At 48.8% G+C, this 22828-nt stretch overlaps 1 protein-coding gene across 2 annotated transcripts; it reads right to left on the bottom strand.

Moving 5' to 3' along the window:
• Window positions 1–806: 806 nt before the first annotated feature.
• LOC120446030 (homeotic protein distal-less) lies at window positions 807–21097 on the bottom strand. Of its 2 annotated transcripts, XM_039626792.1 has the most exons (7): window positions 20305–21097; window positions 18225–18400; window positions 15883–16076; window positions 1543–1684; window positions 1360–1464; window positions 1077–1293; window positions 807–944 (listed from the first exon to the last, which is right to left on the bottom strand). In XM_039626792.1, exons 1-7 carry the CDS (start codon window positions 20433–20435, stop codon window positions 926–928), a joined length of 984 nt encoding a protein of 327 aa, XP_039482726.1. In that variant the 5' UTR covers window positions 20436–21097; the 3' UTR covers window positions 807–925. The 2 variants fall into 2 exon arrangements, with proteins under 2 accessions (XP_039482726.1, XP_039482725.1); XM_039626791.1 differs by lacking the exon at window positions 807–944 and having other exon boundaries at window positions 1073–1293; window positions 1360–1684.
• Between the last annotated feature and the right edge of the window lie 1731 nt (window positions 21098–22828).

The following is a 22828-nucleotide window of genomic DNA, read 5'->3' as shown; positions in this document are numbered from 1 at the left end:
ACGAAAGCGGGCTCCTCTTCTGGGTGCAGGTAAAAAATACACAAAAAAATGAGAAGGACATTAATGAATTAAGAGGAGTTTTCCTTTTGCATTTGAGATCTGATTTTACTGATTTCTGTTGCTCGTTCTTTTGCCTTTTCTCGACTCTTCTCTACTCAAGAACAAATCACTCGAAAGAAACTCTAAGATCAACAGCTGATTTTCATTTGTTTGATTTCATTTATTTACGATGTAGATGTACTCTTTACGATTTATACTTTGTTGTTGCTCACTACATATAGTTACGTTCATATAGATAGGTTTATACATAGTTAATTTGCTAAATTAAACAAAATTAAAGGACACGTTTCATACTCTCTCTCTCTCTCTCTCTCTCTCTCTATCTCTCTTCTTGCTTCTGTGATTGAGGAATGTTCTCTGCTTTAAGTATTTTTTTGTTTTTCTTTTCTTTTTGTGTTTGATTTTTTGTTTGTGTTTGTTTTTCGATTTCTTCTTAGCTAGACTACATTTTAGAACGACTTTATTCACGTTGGTAAACATACTATATTTATATTACGGTTCAAATGTACAAAACTTTACGCTTAACTTGCCAGTGCTCTTGCTTCTTTGCTTCTGTCTCGACACAGTTTATCAGTTTATGGATATTTTACAGGTTGCTATCATGGTTTATTGGCTAAGATATCGTGTGCTGCACTGCCCCGCCCCCGAAGGCCCTGCCAGCGAGGTCCTGCCGCTGGAGGAGGTGTTGGGCCTCCGCCTGGGCCTCCACCTGGGCCTGGTGCTGCTGCTCGAGCTGCTCGATCTGCTCCAGCTGCAGTTGGTGCCCCAGCTCCTGGCAGGAGTGCTGGTGAAGCGACTGGTGCTGCTGCTCCAGGCTCAGCTGGTGCTGCGTCCAGGCACCCGAGGGCAGCTGGTTCGGATGCTGTTAGACCGCCGGCCAGACACTGTGGGTTAAGCGGAGCAGAAGGGAAACGGGGTTAGAAGATTTCGAGTGGGGGATGAGGGTTGCAGCTCCAGGCTGGTGGTAAGCAACCAACTGGATATTTCCGTGGTGTGGGAAGGGGGGGAACACTCACGTCACTAGTGATGGATTCGTCTCGGGCTGGTACCAGTACTGGGGCACATAGCCACCCATCTGGGGCGGCGGGTTGTGGTGGTGCGTCTGCGGATGGAGCGATGCCGCTGGATGAGGTGGTTGTGGCGTCATTTGGGGCGGCGGCTTGTGGTCGATCCAGTGCGGTTTCTGGTCCCACGGCGCTTGCGTCGGCGGACTGAGGCCCGTTGGTGGGAATTCTGTGGGCACAAAGGCAGCTGATGAAGTGGTTTCTTGATGCTGGGCCTCCGCGCAGCCAAACTCACCAGGTGAAAGCTCGGACACGGGTGTACTCGATGGCGTTGGACTGTGTCCGGGAGGTAGATAATGTGAGGGTGAGCCGCTGTTCGAGCCACCGCCGTTATTACCGCCTGTAAAATTAGACAAGAGCGAGAGTTCCATTAGTTTCGTTTGGGCCACCCGAGGGTATCTCCCGTTTGCCAACTCACCACTGTGCATTTGATTGGGGCTATGCTGGCCGGGATTGGGTCCTCCGCCGCCCAGGGGCATGCCGCTGTTGGTGCCCGGGCCTTGGGCCGCCTTCATCATCTTTTTGTACTTGGAGCGTCGGTTCTGGAACCAGATTTTCACCTGCAAGCAAAGGTTGGACTCGATTAGCGTGGGAATTGGCCATACATACAGCAAATGATTATCGACTAATGCGAGTGGACGGCATCCTTAATCGGGGCAGAACCCCGCTAACAGATTCATTTACGGCTAGAGATACAGATACTGTGTAGCGTTGGCAGCTTTTCAAACAGCTTTTCAGTTGAAATTAAGAGTGAACGCTTGTGAAAAGCGGCTGGCAGGAAAATGGCTCTATAAACTATGGATTTTGGCAGCGTGCGACACATATTCGCGTCTTAATCGCGCTGCAGCTCGAGATGTGTTTCATCAGTTGCGAAACCCGTATCTTTGGGGCACTTGAGGCGACGGCAGCCGAAAAGTATCTCGCAGATACTTTCGGTTTTCGTTTTGGAGGGGCACTGGAGGCACTCCAAGCTCCAGCTGCTGGTAGAACTAATTGTGCGCTGAGCTGTGAGTTGTGAGCTGAGAGTTGTGAGTTGTGAGCTGGCGGAGCACTTCACTTTTGAAAGCCCCGCAGCTGAAGCTTCGCTGAATCCCCAGCCGAATTCGAATCCGAATCTAAGTCTGACTCAGGAGGCCCCTTTTAAACACACATAGATACAAGCAGTAACAGCGCGTATCTAATGCTGCTTATGAGTGCGAGTGCGAGTATTGCGAGTATCTGCGAGTGCGAATATCTGGGCCTGCAATCTTGCACGTTGACTCTGCCATGGCGTCTACGCTGTTTGTGTGTTTTATGCACATGTACATGTACCTGGCATTATAGATACTCTACCAGCACTAGCTATATAAACTTGCCCAGCCAGACTTGTTCAAGGTCGTTCTTCGCGGTTGGCTGGATCTTTGTGGCGCCGCTGGAGCTCGCTTTTTGTGTTTGGCGAATTTCACTGACTTTGGGCTTTCGGTTATTCGTTTTTGCTCATAAAACAGTCGGAGGAGACTCGGCTTTTATGTGCATTCCACCCATCGATTTCAATTAGCCGATAGCTACCAGAATTGACTGTCCGCTTGGGCTGAGCTATTCGATTCATTGTCGGATCATTGACATTGGCAGCCCCGAACTGCGGTAGCCGAAATCCACGATTGGATTTCCATTTCATTTTGGTGTTCAATCAAGCGCGAATCGCTCTATGTCAGGCCACACAGATCGCCTCAGTTAGAGATACTTTCGGCTACTGAAAATTCAAATTCATCTTTGCATATCTGGGTTGTAGCAAGCAGAGGAAGGAACTGCCCTAGGAAACAATATTGTTTTTCGTGCATACACATTTGCTCAGATGTTACGCAAGGCAGGCCAAGCGAGAAATCTGCGGCAATAACAAAAAACTGTCGAGGTCTCAAAAAGTAGGCACTTTTTTGAAACATTTAATCAAACACTTTTCTATGTCATTTGGCATTCACAGAGCTGAGCAGGTGTCAAAACTAATGGTCAGCAGCCTCTCAATTGTCAGCTTTAAAGCCATCCAGCGAATGTCTATATACATACATGTGTATACATATGTTTATATAAACACAAAATAAATGCTCAAGCAAGATAAGCGAAATATCAACTCAACAAGTTCCCCCTCGCGAAGACGACGACCAAAAGTTTGCATGAGAGTAAAAGTGTCTTTCGATTCCATCGGACGGACGGACGAACGGACAGACTGTCAAATGTCAATCAGCCTTATGCCATTCGCGTTCCCCTGCCCGAATTTGTACCACTTTCGCATGAGCAAATATGGCAAAAACGGCAAGAAATTAGCATGTCACTGTGTCAACTCTACGGCAACCACAACGGATCGAAGCTGCCTGCTCGGCATTATCCTTTTAACCCACTTCGATTCAGATAGTCAGATGGCCAGCCAGCGGCAGCATGCGACAGCAACACTTGCTTGATCACTTCCGCAATATGTCACTTGGCATATAATTCTTGCAGTCAAACGCAGAATTGATGGCTAGCCAAGAGTCTGAGTCTGAGTCTGGGATGGCATGAGACCTGGGGCCTGGAGTTCCAAGTCGGAGGCAGGGGCAGGGGCAGTGGCAGATTACAGATGGGTTTTATGACGACGGCAACGCGCTTCTCCTGCAGCCGGTGCTAGATCTTCACAGCCAAGTGGCTGGCGATGACGGGGCTCCAAATGGAGTTCCGAGATGGAGCTCCAAAGAGATGAAGAGAAGATGCAGCCACCAGGGAGGAGCGCGGAGTGGACGCCACGGAGTAGAGCGGGCTTTCTAATGGCGAGCACTTGCCGTTCGAGCGACAAAAGCCAGTCACAAAGACAGAGACGGAGACACCTGCGTGCCCCAGCGAAGTGGTAACTGGTTCCGTGGGGCATTGCCAAATGTGTCGCAGGCCCCAGCCAGACTCTAATTCATTTGACAGTTGAGCATTTAAAACGTGGGAAAAGGTAAGCCAATCCGTGGTAACGCCAACCGATCCGTCGATTGATTTGTGTGGGATCCCTGTACATTTGTGGCTGTACGTTTTTCCGCTTTCCGCGGAAACACTTCACGTCATCGCCGTTTTTCGTACGTATTTTCCCTGATAAATCACGTTGCAACGAACCGACCGCCCCTTGCCAAGTCATAAAACGGCGGAGGAGCCGCCCTCCCTCGAGTCCATACCCAAAATCTTACGGCTTTATTAGGAAAAGCTGGCTGCGAGATGTGCTAAGCAAATAGAGAGACGGCTCGGACACAGATGCCTTGGCTTAATGACACCAACACCGCCCCAAAAACGTTGCATGGAATGAAGTGCGATGCTCTCCAGTGGCAAGTGGGCACTGCGAGCTGGTCATGCGGCCTGTGTCCTCTAGCCCCAACAGTTGTTAAACTTTCAATTCGAGGAGATCCCTTTCAAATCCTATTGTGTAATCTAGGCACACTGTTGTGAGATATTATTATGTCCCTTCCGAATAACTGGCTAGCATTATTCGATCCTTAGTGTTTAGTTACCCTGCCTAATTATATCCACCTCCGATCTGATAGGGTATCTCGGCTTCTTCCTTGGGCAGCTGGCTGTTGCGAGTGCATTTCCACCTCGACCCGCCAACGATGTCTGTCTAAAAAGCAACAAAAATGTTTATGGCTTTTCCCCGCCACCAGGGGCAACTGACACAAAAACAACAACAACAACAATAACAACAATCTGCAGCAAGAGAAACAGCGGCAGCAACAACAAATGGCAAGGCATGAAATGGTCTCAGTTTTGTTGCCACAAATTTATGGCTATTAAACGGAGTTTTCCCCTCATTGTTCTCAGCTTGTTGCTTGTTATGTTCGCTGATGTTGCTGCCGCTTTGGTTTTCATTCATAAATTCCGTGCAACAAGATTTTAGCATTTTTGCAGCACATTTTTGGTGCGAGAAATTTCAATTTGCTGGCCAAAGCGGTTAACATGAAAAACATTTTCTGGCGGCTTCTTTCAGCGGTGGCTTTGAGTTACGGCCAGGACCGCGGGCATTGTCTTAGCCGTTGATTAATAGCCGCATACGATTACCCGCTTACTCGGGATTATCGATTTCCGATCGGCATTCGCAGGCGCCAAATGTAACTTGCGATTTGCTCGCAAATTTCATTACCAAATTGGTTTAGCGAGCCATTACGCATACGCCCTGTGAGTCGCGGTCGAAACTCAAGATCGGCCAGATCACTTTCGTTTTATTTTCGGCTATAGCCAAGCAGCTGTCCACTTTTATGAGCAACAACTTTCCTTTGGAGTCGCGCAGCACGCGCCAGCTGACCAAACGGTTTTAATCGCGCTGCAATCGCTAGCAAAACGCGTGCAACCCGCTTGCGCGGCAATTTTTAATTTATGCACAAGAGGAAAATCGTAAAAAAAGCACAGAAACCATAAAAATTTAGATAGGCGATAGAGTGAGAGAGAGAGGAGGAGGGAGTGGGTTGCGGGACAGGGACAGGTAAAAATCTGAGCTGCTGCGCGAAATAAAATTTTGATTTATGATCTTGTCGCTGAAGTTGTTCGTCAACAGCCGGCGACGGCAAGTAGCGTGTTTGCTGTGGTTGTTGCTGTTGTGGCTGTTATTGCTATTGTTGTTGCTGTTGTTGCTGTTGGCCGAAGCTGCTGTACAAGTTTGTTGGCGCAACAAGTGCTTTCGGCCAGTATAACTCACTCGCCGACGGTCGGTCAGTCAGTCATTCATAAAAGCGGTGGCCGCGTGGCACTTTTGATTTTGTTGCCGTTGCTGTGCTGTTGCTGTTGCTGTCTTTATTTTGGTAAGCGCATGTTCGGGCCTGATTTTTATCTCCGGACAGTTAAAAACAAAAAGTAAAAGCCAACAAAACGCATTTAATATATTTCTCAGTGGCCGCAGTGATTGCAAATGCGCGATTGAAGCGATTGCAGCGATTAAAGCGATTGAAGCGACAACAGCAACTGTTGCGTGTGCTGAGCGCAGCCAGTTGGAGCTGGGCCCACCCTCGCAAGCCGCACAAGATACTGCCCCATCCCACTGGCGGCCACAGAAACATCAGCATATTTCTTCCTCGACTTCTGCCGCTTCTTAGCCGCCGCTCCCCGCTCCCCGCTCCCAGGCATGCTCTTTTGACTGCCATGGTTGACGGATTACGCAACTTGCCGGCCGTAGCATTTTCATTTTATTATTGTTATTATAAACTCTCCGCATTGTCGGTGGCGTTTTTCATTGTGCTTGGAAAATTTGAACATTGCATGCGATTGTTTGTTGTTATACGCTCCGCGGCAGCAACAGCAACAGCAGAAACAACAGCACCTACAGCTCAACAAAAAATTTGTTTATAATTTTGAATGCAGCAAGCGGCAGTGGCAACAACAGCAACAACAGCAATCGCCGCTAGGCAGGCAATGACTTCGAAACATATACAACAATGCCATGTCGTGGCAAAATATGGAAAAAAAACGCTACAAAAAGTTTTCTTTTGAAAAGGTTTTTGTGTTTCCCGTGTGGCGGGCCTGCCCTAGAGTCAAGTGTCACGCACACTCCGTACTCTGTGCTCCGTGCTCAATGCTCCATGCTCCATGCTCCATGCTCCATGCTCCATGCTCCATCCCCAGTCGCAGCCTCAACTTTCAGCTCATTAAAGCCAACACCGCATGCTAAAGCCAGTTCAAGTTCGCTGCCTAAGTCTTTCGTTCTTGTTAGCAAGGAGAGCGACCCGCAGAAAGGGACGGCAACAGCTCTTGCAATGGATGGATGGGGCAGAGCAAACAGAAACCTTCGCCGTTGCGAAGACGAAGACGAAGACGTGCAACCAAAGTGATTTCCAAATAAAACCGTTGCGGGCTGTTTTGGGCAACGCCTTCCCGAAAAAACGAAGTCCGAAAACTGAAAACCAAAAACCGAAACCCGAATACAGTAGAAAGGAAAGCGGCAGCAACAGAGTTCCAGCAAAAAGCGCTCCCAGGCTTCAAGGCCAACAACGCAACAGCGCAACAACGCCTTGAATCCGCTCCCCTGCTCCAGCTCTGGACGCAGCTCGGACCCGACTCCATGGAGCAAGATCGCTGCCAGCAAATGAACACAAGTTAACACCGGCCGATCCGGTCGCGTTCAGTCCAGGCCCCGACAAATTGAAAGCAAATCGATGCCCGTTCAAAGTTGAAACACGTGGCCGCAGTGGAGCAATGCAGCAACGCAACTCTGACCCCGTGGCAACTTGTGAACTTGTGGCAGCTTGTTGGTGGCAGGCACGTGGGGCGGCTGCAGCAGCCCACTGCATTGCAGACAAATTAATTAGCTTTTAATTCCACGCTCATCGCAGCTACTGCCGCCGCGCCAGCCGCATTTCGAAGTTCACTGAGCCCCAGTGGAGCCCATTGGAGCCCAGTGGACATTGGGATGCAAAGTATGCGGCCGCCTGACCATTTTTGGGTCACCACCAGTGCCGGTGCCAGTGCCAGTGCCAGTGCGCTTTTCCCTCGGGGGCCGCGCACGTTGTCCCAGCTATGCCATTGATCTTTATCAATGGAGCCGGAGAAGGAGTTGCACGCCGATAGAGTCGCCAGTGCCATGAATGAAGCTCTCGGCGATCCCGGCTAGATTCATTAATTTATGCATATATAGGCAGTGCGGTGCGTAAAAAGTGAATGAGATGAGCGAAACCAGAAGGCACAAGACGCAGAAGCAGACGAAGCACCGAGCTCCCGGCCAGTTATGAGCTGCGCCAGCGGTGGCAAGCCCCTGCTTAATAAACAATAAATATGCAATTAGGCAAGGCCAGACGAGAGAGCTGTTTATATAAGATGTTCCCTCCGTTCTATAGCCTCTCTAATAGCAATTAACTCCGACTTGGATACTTGGCCACTCGGATACTTGGATACTTGGATACTTGGTGACTTGGGGACTTGGATACTTGGATACTTGGAGTGGACTGAAACGAAGCCAACGGCGAGGCGATCGTGGCGGCAGCTGCTAATGAGAAACGCGGCAGCGACGAGTGGAACAATTTTTATAGACGGCTGTGTGTAAATGAAGATATTGATCTAATTTCTATATAGCCATGATTGCTCAATCGCCGGTCGCAGCATTTCACCAGCTTTCGACCCGAACTCGCTCAAAGTCATATTAATTATGTTGTTAGGCCGAGTTAGCCGAGTTAGCCGAGTCTGCAGCAACTGAGCCTCTTTGGTAACGGAGCTGGGATTCTGGCTAAGTCTGGCTAAGTCGAGCGACAAGTGCAGCCGCATGCCAACTGCCAAATTAGCCGCGGCCAAGGACAAATCGAGCATTTTACTAACTCAATTAGTGCTTAGCTGGCCGAGAGAAATGCCTGGGTTGCCATTTCGAGAGCACTTCACTTCGCAGAATCGATTAACGATCAGGGACCGATCAGGGAATCAGCTGAACTATGTACCATGTACTGTGTACTGTGTACTATGTACTATGTACCGTGTACTCTATGGCTGGATGACGCTCATCCGGCCCAAAGCGATTGTCAATCGCTTTTGGATTCAGACTTCTTGACGCGATCGCCTCGCATTGTGCAACAAAGTGCTGTTGTCAAATCCGGAAACTGTTCCCATGTTCGCTGCGAGTGCGAGCCATTGAAAGCAAAAAACAGCGACTGCTGATCGCTAAAAAGCTGAATACTGAAAACTGAATACTGAAAACTAAAAACTGAACACTGGGCACTGAAAAACGCCCCAAAGCAAACGTTCAAAGCTGTTCTGACTGACTGGCATGCAATGCGACTGAGAACTTTGCTTTTTTGATTCACCTGCAAAGCCTTGAAATTTTGTAATTCTAATTCGCCGCTGAAACACTGACTCAGTTCAGCTTTTGTAATCCATCAGCGCGGCAGCAGCGCGAAATTATGATGAAAAAAATCCGCAGAAGCAGCCGCAGCCGCAGCTGACGTACACAAATTGTTCAACAATAAATCGGCGGCAGCATTTGATCAGCAATTGTCAAGGTGAGATTTTAGCAGATACAAAAACAATAACTGCGATCATGACGACGGCAGCGGTTGGAGCAGCAACCACAAGTGCAGTTTCCAGTAGAAGTAGAAGTAGAAGTGGTTGCCCAAGGGGCGGAAAGAGGGGCGTGTTCGAAATAAGTAATACTCACATACATAGTTTGTATTCAGTATACTATAGATATACTGGAACTATATATATATATATATTTCGAGCGGACTCGCTTAGTCAGTCAGTCGACTTTCTGCAAGTCTAAATCGCCTCTACAGTCACTGCAAAATATTAGTCATGTCTAAATTAGTTTTCGGCTCTCTACTCGTAGCAAGTGTCGGTGCAGATCATTTGGCACTATGTTTGGTGGAGTCATTAATTCTTGGAGATGACTAACTTGTTGGCCAGAGAGAGCAACGTTCTGGTAGATTTCCGTGCAGCTGCAGGTGGGGGAAACCCCGAAACTTGTTTAATATTAATGCGATTCTTCTGAAATCAGAATCAAAACACTCACAATCAATCAAGCTAGACTTCAGACTGGACCCAAACAATAGACTTGATTCCCGGCTATCTGGAAGTGGGGGAGTCCCGCTGGATGTTGGGATCTTGGGAAAGGAAACTCCTCGCTGGGTGGGGTGCACCCTCCCGACCATCAAGCTCAATTAGATGGCCCAATTATAAGCGGCCAATTGTCCAAGCAGCCATGGCCGCCCGCCCCATCGAAGTGCACTCGAAGGAAGGCATTTTCCGCACGGCTAACCAGATTCCGGAGCGAAATTAAATGCGGAGAGGGGATGGTGACCCCTCCGCCCCTCTGCCGCTCTGCCCATTGGCGGGCAGAAATCATTTTGTGGTCAGATCCATCGGCCAGATAATGACAAACAAAACTGGGGGAAAAACGCTAACAAAAAAGTGTGGCGGCTAATTGTGCAATTTATATAAGCGCATTCTTTCACTGGGCTGCTTTTTGTTCGGTCGCCGGGGCTGGTAATTTAAATATTGCTCTTCAGTGGTGTCCCCCTTGTTTTTTGAGTCGGAGTCGGAGTCGGAAAATGAAATCATGGTCAACTGACTATTATTTGTCGCTTACACACAGTTTTCCTATGCATTTTCACAGCCAGATAGATCATGATAGTGCTGCTGGCAGCAACAAAAGAGTCGAAAAAAGACCCGCGAGTTAACCAAGCGTTAAAAGTTTGTTGTCTCGCCATTGTTGTCGTTGGGGAAAAACCTCCAAGGAAAATTTAAGCCAGTTGATTTCCGATCTCCCACCATCCAGCCACCCCCTCGCATCTGTATCTGTAGCTGTATTTGTATCTGTATCTGTATCTGTGCATGCAGGCAGGAAAGTCCCGCTTTAATTGGTGTCAGAGTACAAGGCTGCTGGGTGGATGGGTAGCGAAAGGACGGATTCAAGAGTCAGGACATTCGAGTGCGGCTAATTGGCATCGCGTTTACAAGGCCAAACAAGTGCAGAAGGGTTGCGAGTTCGCTGGCTCGGCTGTTCGATATCTGCAAATTTGAGAACCAATTAAAATATGAAACCAGCCTGTCTCTGAGCAGCCAGAGAAGAGCCACCCACTGGAGCGGGCTATCTTGGCTTGTGCAGACCCATCACTTCCTCCGAAACCAGTTGGGCCGCAGCCTCGGAGTCTCCGCAATAAAATAATAATTATTATTATTATCGCATCGGAGAAATCTGCCAACCAGGGGCATCCTTGGCTCCGCATCTGGCCAATTTCTGGCCAGTTTCTGGTCAGTTTCTGGCTTGTTTACCTTTCCGCCGTGTGTCAGCAAATGAAGCCGTAATTAACCCTGCCTGCCTCGCTCGTTTTGTTGGCCAATAGACCGATGGCCAAGATACCTACGGCACTACGGCACTACGGCACAGATAGCCACTATGCCAGGCACTCCAGCTATGCGCGATAATAAAAAGTCGTAAAGCTTTATTTATTTGAATACTCTCACTTGAGCAGGCCAATAACAGCCTTCCCCTTCCCCCTGCTCCCCCTCGTTGGAGCTCGTTGGGGCATTTTGTAATTTCCTGAGCATTGCATACGATTTTGATCGAAGCGCTGACGGATGGGGATGGGGCAGCAAATGGAGCCGGAGCTGGAGCCGGAGCTAGAGCCAGTTTGAGCATTTTGAAAGCTGCCAATATTGTGAATGAAACGCGAAACTTGCTTTCAGCCCAGGGACCTCAAGCTGGGTGGAAAGGCGGTGGAAATGCGAGTGTAGTTGTGGTTGTGGATGTGGATGATGACCCATGCTGAAGGCAAGAGGAAGCCGTAAATGTTGGCCGGGCAACCATTATAGGTTACCCTATCCCCCAGGCTTTTGGCTTTCATTTCTGCGCTGCGGCACGAGGATGCCATATATGTTGGCTAGGGATTGGACGATCAGCTACTTGTATAAAAGTTGTCTCTTTGGCAACTGGCTCACTTTGGGTTCTCAGCCATCTGCCACTACAGCGAACACAAGTATTTTCAAAGCTTTCAGCTCTTCTGTACTTGTTTCTTTGACACTAGTCTACAAGCTGGGTCATCTTTTTGGCACGCTTTGTGGGTTAATTTGAGTTTCGGATCGCTACCTGCCACGGCGAATTATGTCAGCTGCAATCGAGATTGCACAAGCGGCACGTAGCCACTCATCTGAGCCATCTGCGATCCGCGGATACATCCATGAGTCTGGCTATCCACATGTGTCCGCTGAGCTCTTGACTGGCGTTAGATTGAGCTCTCTTCCAAATGCAAATGCGGTCGGCGGAGCAGGCTGAAGAAAGGGGCTTCGGAGAGGGGGAGGTGGCTGGAGAACTGCTGGGGAGAAATTGAGAAACGCTCGCGCCGCCGAGCAGCTATGCATCATTGTTAATGGCAACTTGTTTGTTGTCGAGTGTCGCTGCTGCTGCTGGTGATGTTGCTGCTGCCACTAGTGTTGTAGTACTAGTGGTGTAGTAGCACCAGCACCAGCATCAGCATTGATCAAACTTAATTCAAAGTTCCTGTTACGCGAGCAGCGCTGCAGAGTTACGACACAGAGGGGCGGCGGGGGGCGAGGAGTGGCTGGTGTTGCAGCAATATGCGTGCGATTAAGACGCAAGTGCGGCTGCTTAGTTACAGCGTATTATGTGCCATAATTTAATTGACATTGCCCGCGTAAATCAGGCAATCACTGATCTGATATACGATGTGTTGTTGCTGCTGCTGCTGCTGTTGCTGCTGCTGCTGTTGTTGCTGCTGCTGCTGCGGCTCTGTCCGCAGCATAAACGAACGTGAGCTGAGCATTTAAATGCGGTCAGCCAGTTTTTCATTTTTTCTCGCTTAGCCGTTGATACTAACTAGACACTTGTATTATTTAAATCAAGTTGTGCTAGTTTTTTTCCTAATACAATAAAAACGCGCGCATTTTTTGCCGCTGCCGCTGTTGTGTGTATTATTTGATGTGGAAATTAATTTAATTTCGTTACAAGTATTTTGTTTGGCCTGGAATTCCAGCGAAGTATCATTTTGGGTTTCTCCGCGGAGTCCATGACCTTTGCGCCATGCCAGAGCATTGGCCACGTCTCACGTTAGGGGTGGAGCAGCAGACTTATCGCTGCTTGGAGCCCCCAACCCCCAGCTCCCAGCTCCCAGCTCGCCGAGATGCCCCAGCCAGGCGAAGGTGTGCACCGTGGGCGATGCGTCTGCGTCTGCGTCGTCATCAGACCAAGTCTGATCTGCGTGCAGCGGAGCTTCGCGGAGCTACAACAACATCAGTCGCGCAAGACACACTCAGAACACAACACACCAAACACACACACCACACACACACCACACACACACATGCACACTCACGCGGGCGGACTCATAAAGCGGGCGTTGTTGATTTTTGAAGACAGGCTCGGGCAGCGGCAAAGACCCACGGCGAAATGTTAGTGCAAACAAGTCGGGAACTGAAACAAGTCGAGATGCACGAGATTTTTGATCCACAACTTTTCCTACTTTACTTGAAAATAGCAGTTCTTACTGTCGTCTGTGTTTGGTATGTTAAAGTGAAAAGACTGGCTAATAATTTGCCATAACTTTTGAATAAGTTCACTTAGCTTTTACCATCCAAGCTGTGTGTGTAGTTCAGTTATGCAACTGGCAGCAGCACCAATATTTTTTGCCGGTCCTATGCCCCTTCCTCCTCGGCTTCTTGCTCCCACAAGCGCCGTTTTGGCAGTTCGTCTGCCAAATCCTTTGTTTTCAGCCAGCGTGGCCTCCTACAAAATTTCGTGGCTTTTGTGGCTTTTGTGGCTTTTGTGTCTCGTTGAGTTTGTGGCTGTTGTTGCTGATTCAGTTGTTGTTGCTGCGCCTAAGAGCCTCGGCGGAGGAACCAGATCAAAATGCGCCGATATGAGCTCATAAACACGCAGTTTAAAAGTATTTTTTATTATTTTATTTCAGTTTGCTTGGCCCAGCTTTTGTTTCTGCTCGTCTTCGTTTTTCGGCAATGAAGATCGGAGCCACGAAAGGCGAAAAGGGAAAGGGGCTCGTTGAAACGGACTGTACATACAGTTTTGTCTGGCGCTGTCAGCAGGAGTGTTTTTGCTTTTCGGGCACCGAGAACATTTGGCAGTCCACTTGAGCGTTCTATGTAATTATTCAATTAGTCGGGGTGCAAAAACGAGCCAGATAGCGAGAAACAGTAGCCGGGATTTTGCTCTAATTGAAACTTAATTATTCTCCGAATATTTGTGTTTGTACAAACTCCAACCAAGTGTTTCTGTGCTCTGTGCTCTGGGCTCTGAGCTCATTAACAGTCACCGGATGCACTTTCAAATCAAGCGAACAGCAAGTGGCCAAGTGAAAGATGCAACTGCCAAACGAGTTTTTGCTGCCGAAGCAGCAATAGCAGCAGCAACAGCAGCGGCAGCTAAAAAATCATAATAAAATTACCATAATTATAGAAAAAAGCTGTAAAACAGCAAGTAGTATGCCACATTTTTTTGCGCTAAACTTTTCGACTTTTGCGCAGGGAGAGTGGCTGCTGCTGCTGGCCGGCAGGTGTTAGAACGGACAAGTTGCTGTCAGCTGAGAGCTCGGACTTTAAGGCACAGAAACCGAATTGTATAACACGCCCCGAAAAAGAAAAACTTAACTTACTAGTAGAAAGACACCCCACCGCCCCTGATGGCTGAAGACTGAAGGCCGAAGGCCATTAAGCTGGCCTGGTGTTTGTGCAACGCATAAATCTTAGGGCCAAGCACAACGGTTTGTTTGCACGGCCCAAACATTGGCGTGTACTGGCGACTAGCCTCTGACCATCGCAGACCATTCTACCATCGCAGACCATCATGACCAGGAGCAGCTCCTGAACCTGGCCAAATCAATAAAAAACTTCCGTTGCTCAAACGACGAGGGCGGTTTTAATTAACACGCGGCCCGAGTTTCGACGACGGCCGCGTGGAAAGCGAAAGCGGCCAAAAGCGACTTACACCCCAAAATGCAGTCATAAATTCAGGCTTTTGGCCAACTGTGTAGCGTTTAACCCCTTCAAGGCCCGCGGCCACGGAGCACTGAGATAGATCGCGTTGATTGTGTCGCTGGGGGCGCAGGGGCGTGGCTATTTGCTTAGCTGCCTCGATTGACAGCTGCCACAGTCGCGACTTTGGGAAATCAGGGTCTCTCTCCCGATTCTGCGGGGTGACTAACAATGGGTCTGGCTTTTGTTGGTCTCCATACCCAAACCCAAAGCCAGTCGCAGACCCAGGAGAATTTATTACACAGCCGCCGTGTGGCACGCCCGTTCTAGACCCGATCCCCGATCCCTTGGATCCCCGCTCTCCCACCACCGACCAACGGTGTGCAGTACATATTCAAATATGTATCTTGATAAACAACTTGCGGCGGAGCAACACCCACGCCACCAATACCAAGCCAGTCGCAAATACACAGGGTCTTCAACTTGTTTTACAAGTTTTTCCTTACAACATTATTGCGCCCCGCGCCCCGCAGTTTCGGTTTCTGCCCCTCCGTCGTGAGCACATGAACTTTCGTGGCACACTAATTCAATTAGGAAGCCCACGCCCACTATCAATAAATTTCTCAAAACACGAGACTCATTCACGGCAGCGTTTTGCGAACGCGGCTCATCTGGAAAGCCATTAAATGGAGCAGTGGCAACTAGACGAACTGGGAACTGGGTACTGGGCATCGAGTTTGAGTACTGCGAGTACGAGTATGAGTACGAGTATGAGTAGTACTTGACTTGGGTGGGTGTTGCCTGTGACAATGCCGGGCACCCGCCCCCGCCCCCGCCCCTGTGGGCAGCAGCGCGTGCAAAAACAAAACCGAACGGCAACTGAAAAACTTTTCACAAAGTTGACATTGACACACGTGGAGGAGCAACAGCAAAAAGAACATTACAATATTGCACATACGCCCGAGTGGCGTGTTGTCAAGGGAGAGGGTCACAGGCGTAGGAGGTTGCCATTGTTACTAGTTCGCTGTTCGCTGTTCGCTGTTCGTTGTCTTGGCTCGTTTGTCAGTCAGCATTAGAGACATGTCAACAATTCAATTGGGAAAACGACAACTAGCCGCGGGCGCAGCCAATGAAATGGTCAAAGGATCCTTGCTCCTTCAGTTAGGAGCATTGGTGTTGTGAGGGTAAAGTTTCGCCAGTTCAATGTAGATGTAGATCTCAACTTTGAATGGCAATATATCGTAACACTAATGACTTGGGAGCTCTAGCCTTTGCTCAACTGTATTTATAATATCTGTATAATATCCGTATAATATGCACACTTTTGAATGTCTAAGACAAGACAACCAGAGATGAATATGGAACTCACCTGCGTTTGCGTGAGGCCCAGACTCGCCGCCAGCTCCGCCCGCTCCGGCAGGGCCAGGTATTGGGTGCGCTGGAAGCGGCGGTTGAGCTGCTGCAGTTGCAGCGAGCTGTAGATGGTGCGGGGCTTGCGCATCTTCTTGCCCTTGCCGTTGACGCGGAGGCCGGAGTCCTCGCACTTGTCGGAGATGGAGAAGTCTGCGGGGGAGAGGGAAGAGAGAGAGAAAACAATGCGATGAAAGGAGCAGTTCAGCAGTTGAGCAGTTGAGTAGTTGGGGAGTCTGTAAATGGCAGGCTGGAGCTGAAACTGGGCAGTGATGAATTTATAATCAGGCTATGGAATTATGGCCAGAATGGCCCTTTTTGTGCCCGTGCACCAAATGCATATTTATGAGCGAATTCCCGCCGCAGCTGGAATGCATGAAACTGTTACATTTATGGACCTGCATTAATTGCAGCCGCATCGCTTAGAAATCGGGCGGCACCCCGCCCGCTCCACTCGAATATCGATTCGTTAAGTAACTTGTAAATGTCAACGAATTAGCGTTAATTGCCGAAGCGAAAGTTCAAAGCACTCCACGACGGAGTTGTCCACACAGCTCATAAAACTATAAAACTATATAGTGCGATGATGATGATCGGCCGACACTCAAGTTCAATGAGCGACGACTGCAACTGTTGACGTTGCTAATTGTTTGAAAACAGCGCACGGAGCCACCAAACGAACTATTATTAAGTGCCAAATATGGCCACAGGTGTGTATCTGTATCGGTATCTATATCCGTATCCGTATCTGTATCCGTATCTGTATCTGTATCTGTATCTGTATCTGCGTATGTGTCTGCCACACGAGTGTTGGTGGCGGCAGTATATTTTTGGCGCCCGAGCAGGCGCACGTGCTGCACACTCTTAATGGCAAAATGGCAAGACTGAGTGCGGCGGAGCAGCAGAGATGGCGGCACTCACTGTCACCTCGACCACCTCCGCCAACTCCGCCGACTCCGCCACCCAGCGCCCATTTGTCTTCAGAGAGCGTTAGTTGTGCGAGTGGACGGACAGCCGCCATTGGGCCACATTATCCCATAACAGAATGGAGCAATTAATTACGGCTAACGAAAGCCTAATTGCAGCAATTATGATTACGAACACCTGGGGATTCCTTCTAGCGATCAAACGATCAGCTGCTTTGCAGATCTCTTGGCCAGTTGGACCTGGCGATGAGGCGGTTTCAAGAGCAAGTGCACCAAGGTTAATTGGCCCACGTTGCGTATGAGTGACGAAAGTCAAAGACAACAAATGGAGGCTGGCTGAAGCGTTGGCGTTGTCGTTGTCGTTTTCGTTGTCGTTTTAGTTAGTAATGTTTCTACTGTTTTTAGTGCTGCTGCTGACGGTGCTCACATCCCCGACAATGGATAAAAATGAATTGCTTTTCACTCACCGAAAAGCGAAACTGCTCAACCAAAACGCATCGAAATAGCAACAAATTGTTCAACAAATACGACAGACAGCCGCATCAGCAGCAACAACGAGTTGTCACAGTCAAGCGCGCAATTATGCCAGAGACTGGGAAAATGTTCCAAAAAACATAAAGAACACACAAAAAGCAGAGAGATGTAAAAATAAATAAAATGGGAAAATTGCACGTACGTGGATGAGCAACAAAGAGCTAACAGAGGTCCCACAATTTCAATAGAATACGTTTCATGGGAAGGAAAAGTCACATAAATATTAAAAAAAAAAGTAAAACCTTTCGTTCTAAGCGTTATATTTAACCTCAAATGTAACCTGGCATTTCTGAGTTTACGTGTACATTCCCTCTGAGGAACTAAGTTTGATTCTGAAGAACTTCTGATTATAAAAAGAGCAGAAACTGAAAATAATAATAGTCTTTATAATAAGAGTGTTCACTCTACACTGCTATATAACTTATAAGAGGAATATAAGAAGACCTTAGGGGAAGTTTTACAAGAAAGGAAGTGTAATAATGAGGAACGTATAAACACAATGAAGTCCTAATATCTTTATTTTCGATCTGATAGCTAAGTATTTCTATGGCTAAGTATTTCTATAACCGATTGAAATTGAAATTTGATGAAAGTGAAAAGCACCGCAGTCGCGAGAGGACAGTGAAGGCAGCCTAATTGAGACGAGTCGAACTTGAAGTCAACGAGCAAACAAAGCCCGCAGAAGACGACTACAATGGCTCTCGACGGCGTGGAGCTCTCGAGTTGAAGTGTCGCCAAAAAATAGACAAGGAAGCGGAGAGCGGGATCTTCTCAAGATCTCTTTTTCAACAAAAGACCCGGATCTCTGGGGGATGAGGCTTGGGATTGGAGCAGTACTTACCATCCTTCGGTGGACTGGCGCAGGGCGGGGCGTAGCTGCCCAGGTGGTAGCCGGAGTAGGAGTTCTGGTGCATTGGCGGGAACGGGTAGCCGAGGGCGCTGCGCGGACTGGGGAAGCCGGAGTCCTGGCCGCCCTGCGGTCCGAAATGCTGATAGGTGCTCCGGATGCCGCCGTACCTGGAAAGCCGCAAATGCACGGAAAATAATCAATACGTGGCTGTTAAAGTAGCTATAGCTTTAGTGGAAGTAGAGGAAGTAATGGAAGTAGCATACACTGGCTGTGAATGTGAATGAATCGTACCGGGGACAAAACTTTTCCTCCTTGCGTGTTTTGTCTACACTTTTCACTATTCACTATTAAATTCAAACGTCGCCGCGCATAGGACGAGCGTTCGTTCGGCCGGGAAAATATCAAAAAGTGGGCCCAAAATGTTTCATGTTTAATGCAAAAAGCGTCGAAACGAAAACTTTTTCTCTCACAACAAAAAATTAGGCTGGCGGAAAGGCAGGACATTTTTGCCATGACTTCATTTACACAATCCAGAACCGAAACCAAACCAAAGCCCGAACTAGATGCGGCTTAATATATCAAAGAAAAATCAATACGAGTGTCAGAGTCGCTGTGTTTTAGTTTCGGTTTGGTCCGCAGTTCCGTTTGCAGTCCCGCTCGCTTGCGGTAAATATTTTGTTAACACTTTGCGGGCGAACAGTTGAGCAAGTTCCCATGCATTATGTTCCGAGCGAACTGCATGAAATATTCAATGCTCTCCTGGCCCCTCGAACACGGAAACGGAAGCGGGCCGAAAGCAGCAGAAACCGCAACGGACAGCGGACAACGGACAACGGACAGCGGACAACGGACAACGGACAACGGATAGCGGACAACATGGCAGCCACTCCCGGGGACGGAGAAAAGTCGTGGCCAGGGACAACTCCCGAGGGCTGGTCGGCGCAGCCATGCATTCCAAGTTGCAGCCCAAGAGGCCAAGAGCTCAACACGCACAAATGACAGAGCAGTGGAAACCGCAAGGCTCAAAAAGCAAGAATGCAATAAAATATGTATAATGAAAAATCGAATCGTGCGTTGGGAAAACAATTTGCGGCTGCAAACAGTTCGCCGAGTGAGCGGTAACAGTAAACAGACCACGAATCCCGCCGACTTATTTCTACCCCTGCTCCACTGAGGAACGGATAGTTGTATAGTTGTATAGTTGGATCGTTGGATAGGACAGAACAGAACCCTCCGGAGCAGACGCTTATTTAGCACACGGACCGGGAGTAAACTACACTTAATTGAATTTATTTTTGGCTTCCGCTTGCCGGCCAGCCAGGCACCAGCATGAACTGTGAGCCGGAAAGTGCAGCTGAAGTGATTTTCTTAATCAAAACTAACAGTGTGGCGAGACCCCAACGCGAAATCGATCCCAAAAGTAATATCACAGAGATGGAAAGCTGACGGGAAGCTAAGTCGATTTGACTCAGGGTCTACAAAAGGAAAATGGCAAGTTTCCAAATTGAAAATTTTGATTTGGAATTGATATTATAAATTTAAGAAAGAACAAAATAGTTTTCATCGTCTTCTATAAATCTACCATTTTTATCTTTGAATTTTTAAGACAACTATTTTTGCGTAAGCTTGTAATATTAAGACCCATCTATAACCCTGCAAATAGGATCCTAAACAGTTATACAAATTTCCGACTTAGAAGTCAAAATTCTATTAGTTAACTTGTCTTCCTTTAACTGCTTGCTTTTATTCAAAAGGAAACTGTGATTTGTTATTCCAAATTCGATTTTTTTAATTTAATGTCATAATGTAATCTGTTTAGATATGCATGAGCCTAAACTGCAAATTATTTCTTGTTAACTGTAAGTAATTGAAGTGTACGGATAGCGCTCTTTAGATGCATTTAAAAGATTGGAATTAGAGTTTTGGGAACGCCCTGGCCACCAACTCCTTGTTTCTCGGGTGTGTCAACTACTCCGCACACTAGATTGGGTTCCGATAAGTTTCGCTTTGGAAGGGCTGAAGTCTGGCGGAGATCAAGCAGCTCCACTCCACTGATCTTGGGGACACTCACCCGGCGGCGGCGTGCTGCTGCAGCTCCACGAAGGCGGACTTTCCGGGGATGTTGATGCCGGGCGTGACGCTGGCCGCCGTGTTCCCGCCGTCCATGTACTTGGGCGTGTGCGGCGCGTCGGGGGCGTCCATGCCGGACTGGGGGGTGCTGGGAGGCCCCTCGTAGGGGCTCCCTAGGTCCGTGAAATTGAGCGTGTTGGCGCCTATTGAGGCCACTTTATCAAGAATTTTGACGGCTGTTCAGGGGGATGCGCGCGGGAAGGAAGTTCGCAGCGATCCGATGGCAATGATCAGCTATACTTGCACAGTTGGAGTGTGTGTGGTTGGATGGTGGACTTGTGGACTTGTGGAGTTGTGGTATTGCTAGGACACAATGTCTTGGCTTCAGTTCAGTTTGGCGGAACTGTCGAGCGCGTAAATCCTTTCAGCTGGCGAGGAGGCACTTTTCTCAGCACTGACACTCAACTTGTTAGCAACTCAACTCACTCGGAATTGCTTTCTTGTATCACTTCGATCTCTGGCTGTGCATATTCTTTGTCGATTTTCACGATTTTCAACTCTGTGTTGCGAATCAATTGAATCAATTCAAATCAAATTAAATCAAATCAGATCGGATCAGATCGGATCACAACGAATCACTTCTAGTCCGCGACGGATCACTCAGCTCGACGCAAGAACGCAGAAGCGCAAGGCGCAAAACGCTAAACGCTAAACGCAAAACGCAAAGCGGTACGACGGATCGACGACGGCAATTCAGCGGCGAGAACAGCGGCGACGACTGCCCACGAACAAAGTGCGTATACGACTAGGTGAGGTTTTCGCGGCGCGGTTGCGCGAGACTTCGACTCGCTGCGCTGTCGCTTTGCGGCCGTGCCGCTTTGCCGCTCTGTAGCAGTGGCGTGCGAGCGGCGCAGCTGCCAGTCCAACGCCGTGCGTCGGAGCGGGACGGCTGCTGAGGCCCGAGTCGCTGGCAGCGACTCTCGCCGAGCGTCGCCAATCGGGTGGTTTGCAACCGGTTTTCTCGGTGGTGTCTCTGTGTGGTGGTGCAGAAACCGCACCAATACCATAAATTTCCCCGTTGCGGACGCACGGGGTGCGGGTGGGGCTGGGCTGTGGGCTGTGGGCTCTGGGCCCCGTTTTTGTGCCGCTCAAGTCGACAACTTTGTCTAGGTCTAGGGCCCGCATCGAGATTGAGGCGTGGCCTGTCGCCCCGCGCCCCCACGGATTATGGGGGACTTGCGGACGTGTATATGCAAATTCCAGGGGGAACTGCCCGTGGAAAGTGCAAATATTTTGACGTTTTAAATAATGTTGATTAAATGCAAAGGTCTCAATTATTAAATTGAATGTTGAACCTGTAATTTGTCTTCTTATTTAGCCGCTGCTCCTTTCGGGTCTTATTTTCGGATCAATCGAAACTGTGGCACACGCATTTCCTTGGGTAATCAACAGTTGCGGACAACAGACGAATTAACTTAATGATTTGTTTACGTTTTCCAATCGGTGGGCTTGCTTGTCGGGTAAAGAACGCTACGCAGACGGATAACAAAGCGTATTCCATAAATATGAAAGTTCTTCTATCCTTTCACAATGGTACATTTAATTTGAAAATCCTTTTTTAGGAAGTCTTAAAGCCTCCTTGGAGTTGGCACTTGTGGCGCCACCTAGTGGCCGCCTTTGGCAGCCGCAAACCAGTCTATCGGGCCAACCTGCTCACCTGTCAAACACACACACACACACACACGCACACACCCTCGCAGTCGCACACGTACACACACACCTGCGCACCCAGCACGCCCCCTGCTGAGAGCGGCAACTCTCTCGCCACGCCCCCTTCAGCGCTGCACGAGAGAGCGGAGAGCGCGCGCAGGTCCAATTCAAAATGGCGTCCTTTCGGCCACATTATGTCGCTTTGTGGCTTGGGCCAAGCGACACGGACCGTTTGCTCGAGCGGACTTTTCATTCACAAGACAAAGTCGCCGACCGGAGAGAACAGCGGAATTTCCACCTTTGTCCGCTTCGCCTAACTGGGAGTTAAAGCGGCGGTAGAGCGGTCTCCACTGCCCCTTCTCCGTCCCCGTCCCCGTACCCGTCATCCAAAAGCGGACAGTTGTCACCTGAGAAGGATTTCCGCTAAAAGTGGAAAATATGCATATGCATGACTTGGAGCGGCGCTATTAACCAGAACCACAGTGCCGCAAAAACCGAATTGAGTTTATTTATAAAAGTTATCCAGTGGTGGTAATTGTGCGCCTGATCTCCGACTGAAATGCTAATCCCCTCGTCCGGATTTGATTGGATTCGATCGAATGGGATCCAATCTGTGGCCGTTCCGAGTGGTGACCTGGTCGGCTGCACCGCGCTGCACCGCGCTGCGCTGCACTAATTTAAAGGGAGCACTGCAAATGCACGTAATTGTGGCAATTACTTAATGAAATATTTATTAAATGCAAATTATGATTAGCCCGGGCTAGCCGCCGCACTGCAGCCACTGTTCCTTTTCCCAGTGAGGCGCCCGGACTGCG

The sequence above is a fragment of the Drosophila santomea genome, chromosome 2R (genome assembly GCF_016746245.2).
Source record: "Drosophila santomea strain STO CAGO 1482 chromosome 2R, Prin_Dsan_1.1, whole genome shotgun sequence".
Taxonomy (NCBI): domain Eukaryota; kingdom Metazoa; phylum Arthropoda; class Insecta; order Diptera; family Drosophilidae; genus Drosophila; species Drosophila santomea.
This window is presented reverse-complemented; position numbering and strand designations above follow the sequence as displayed.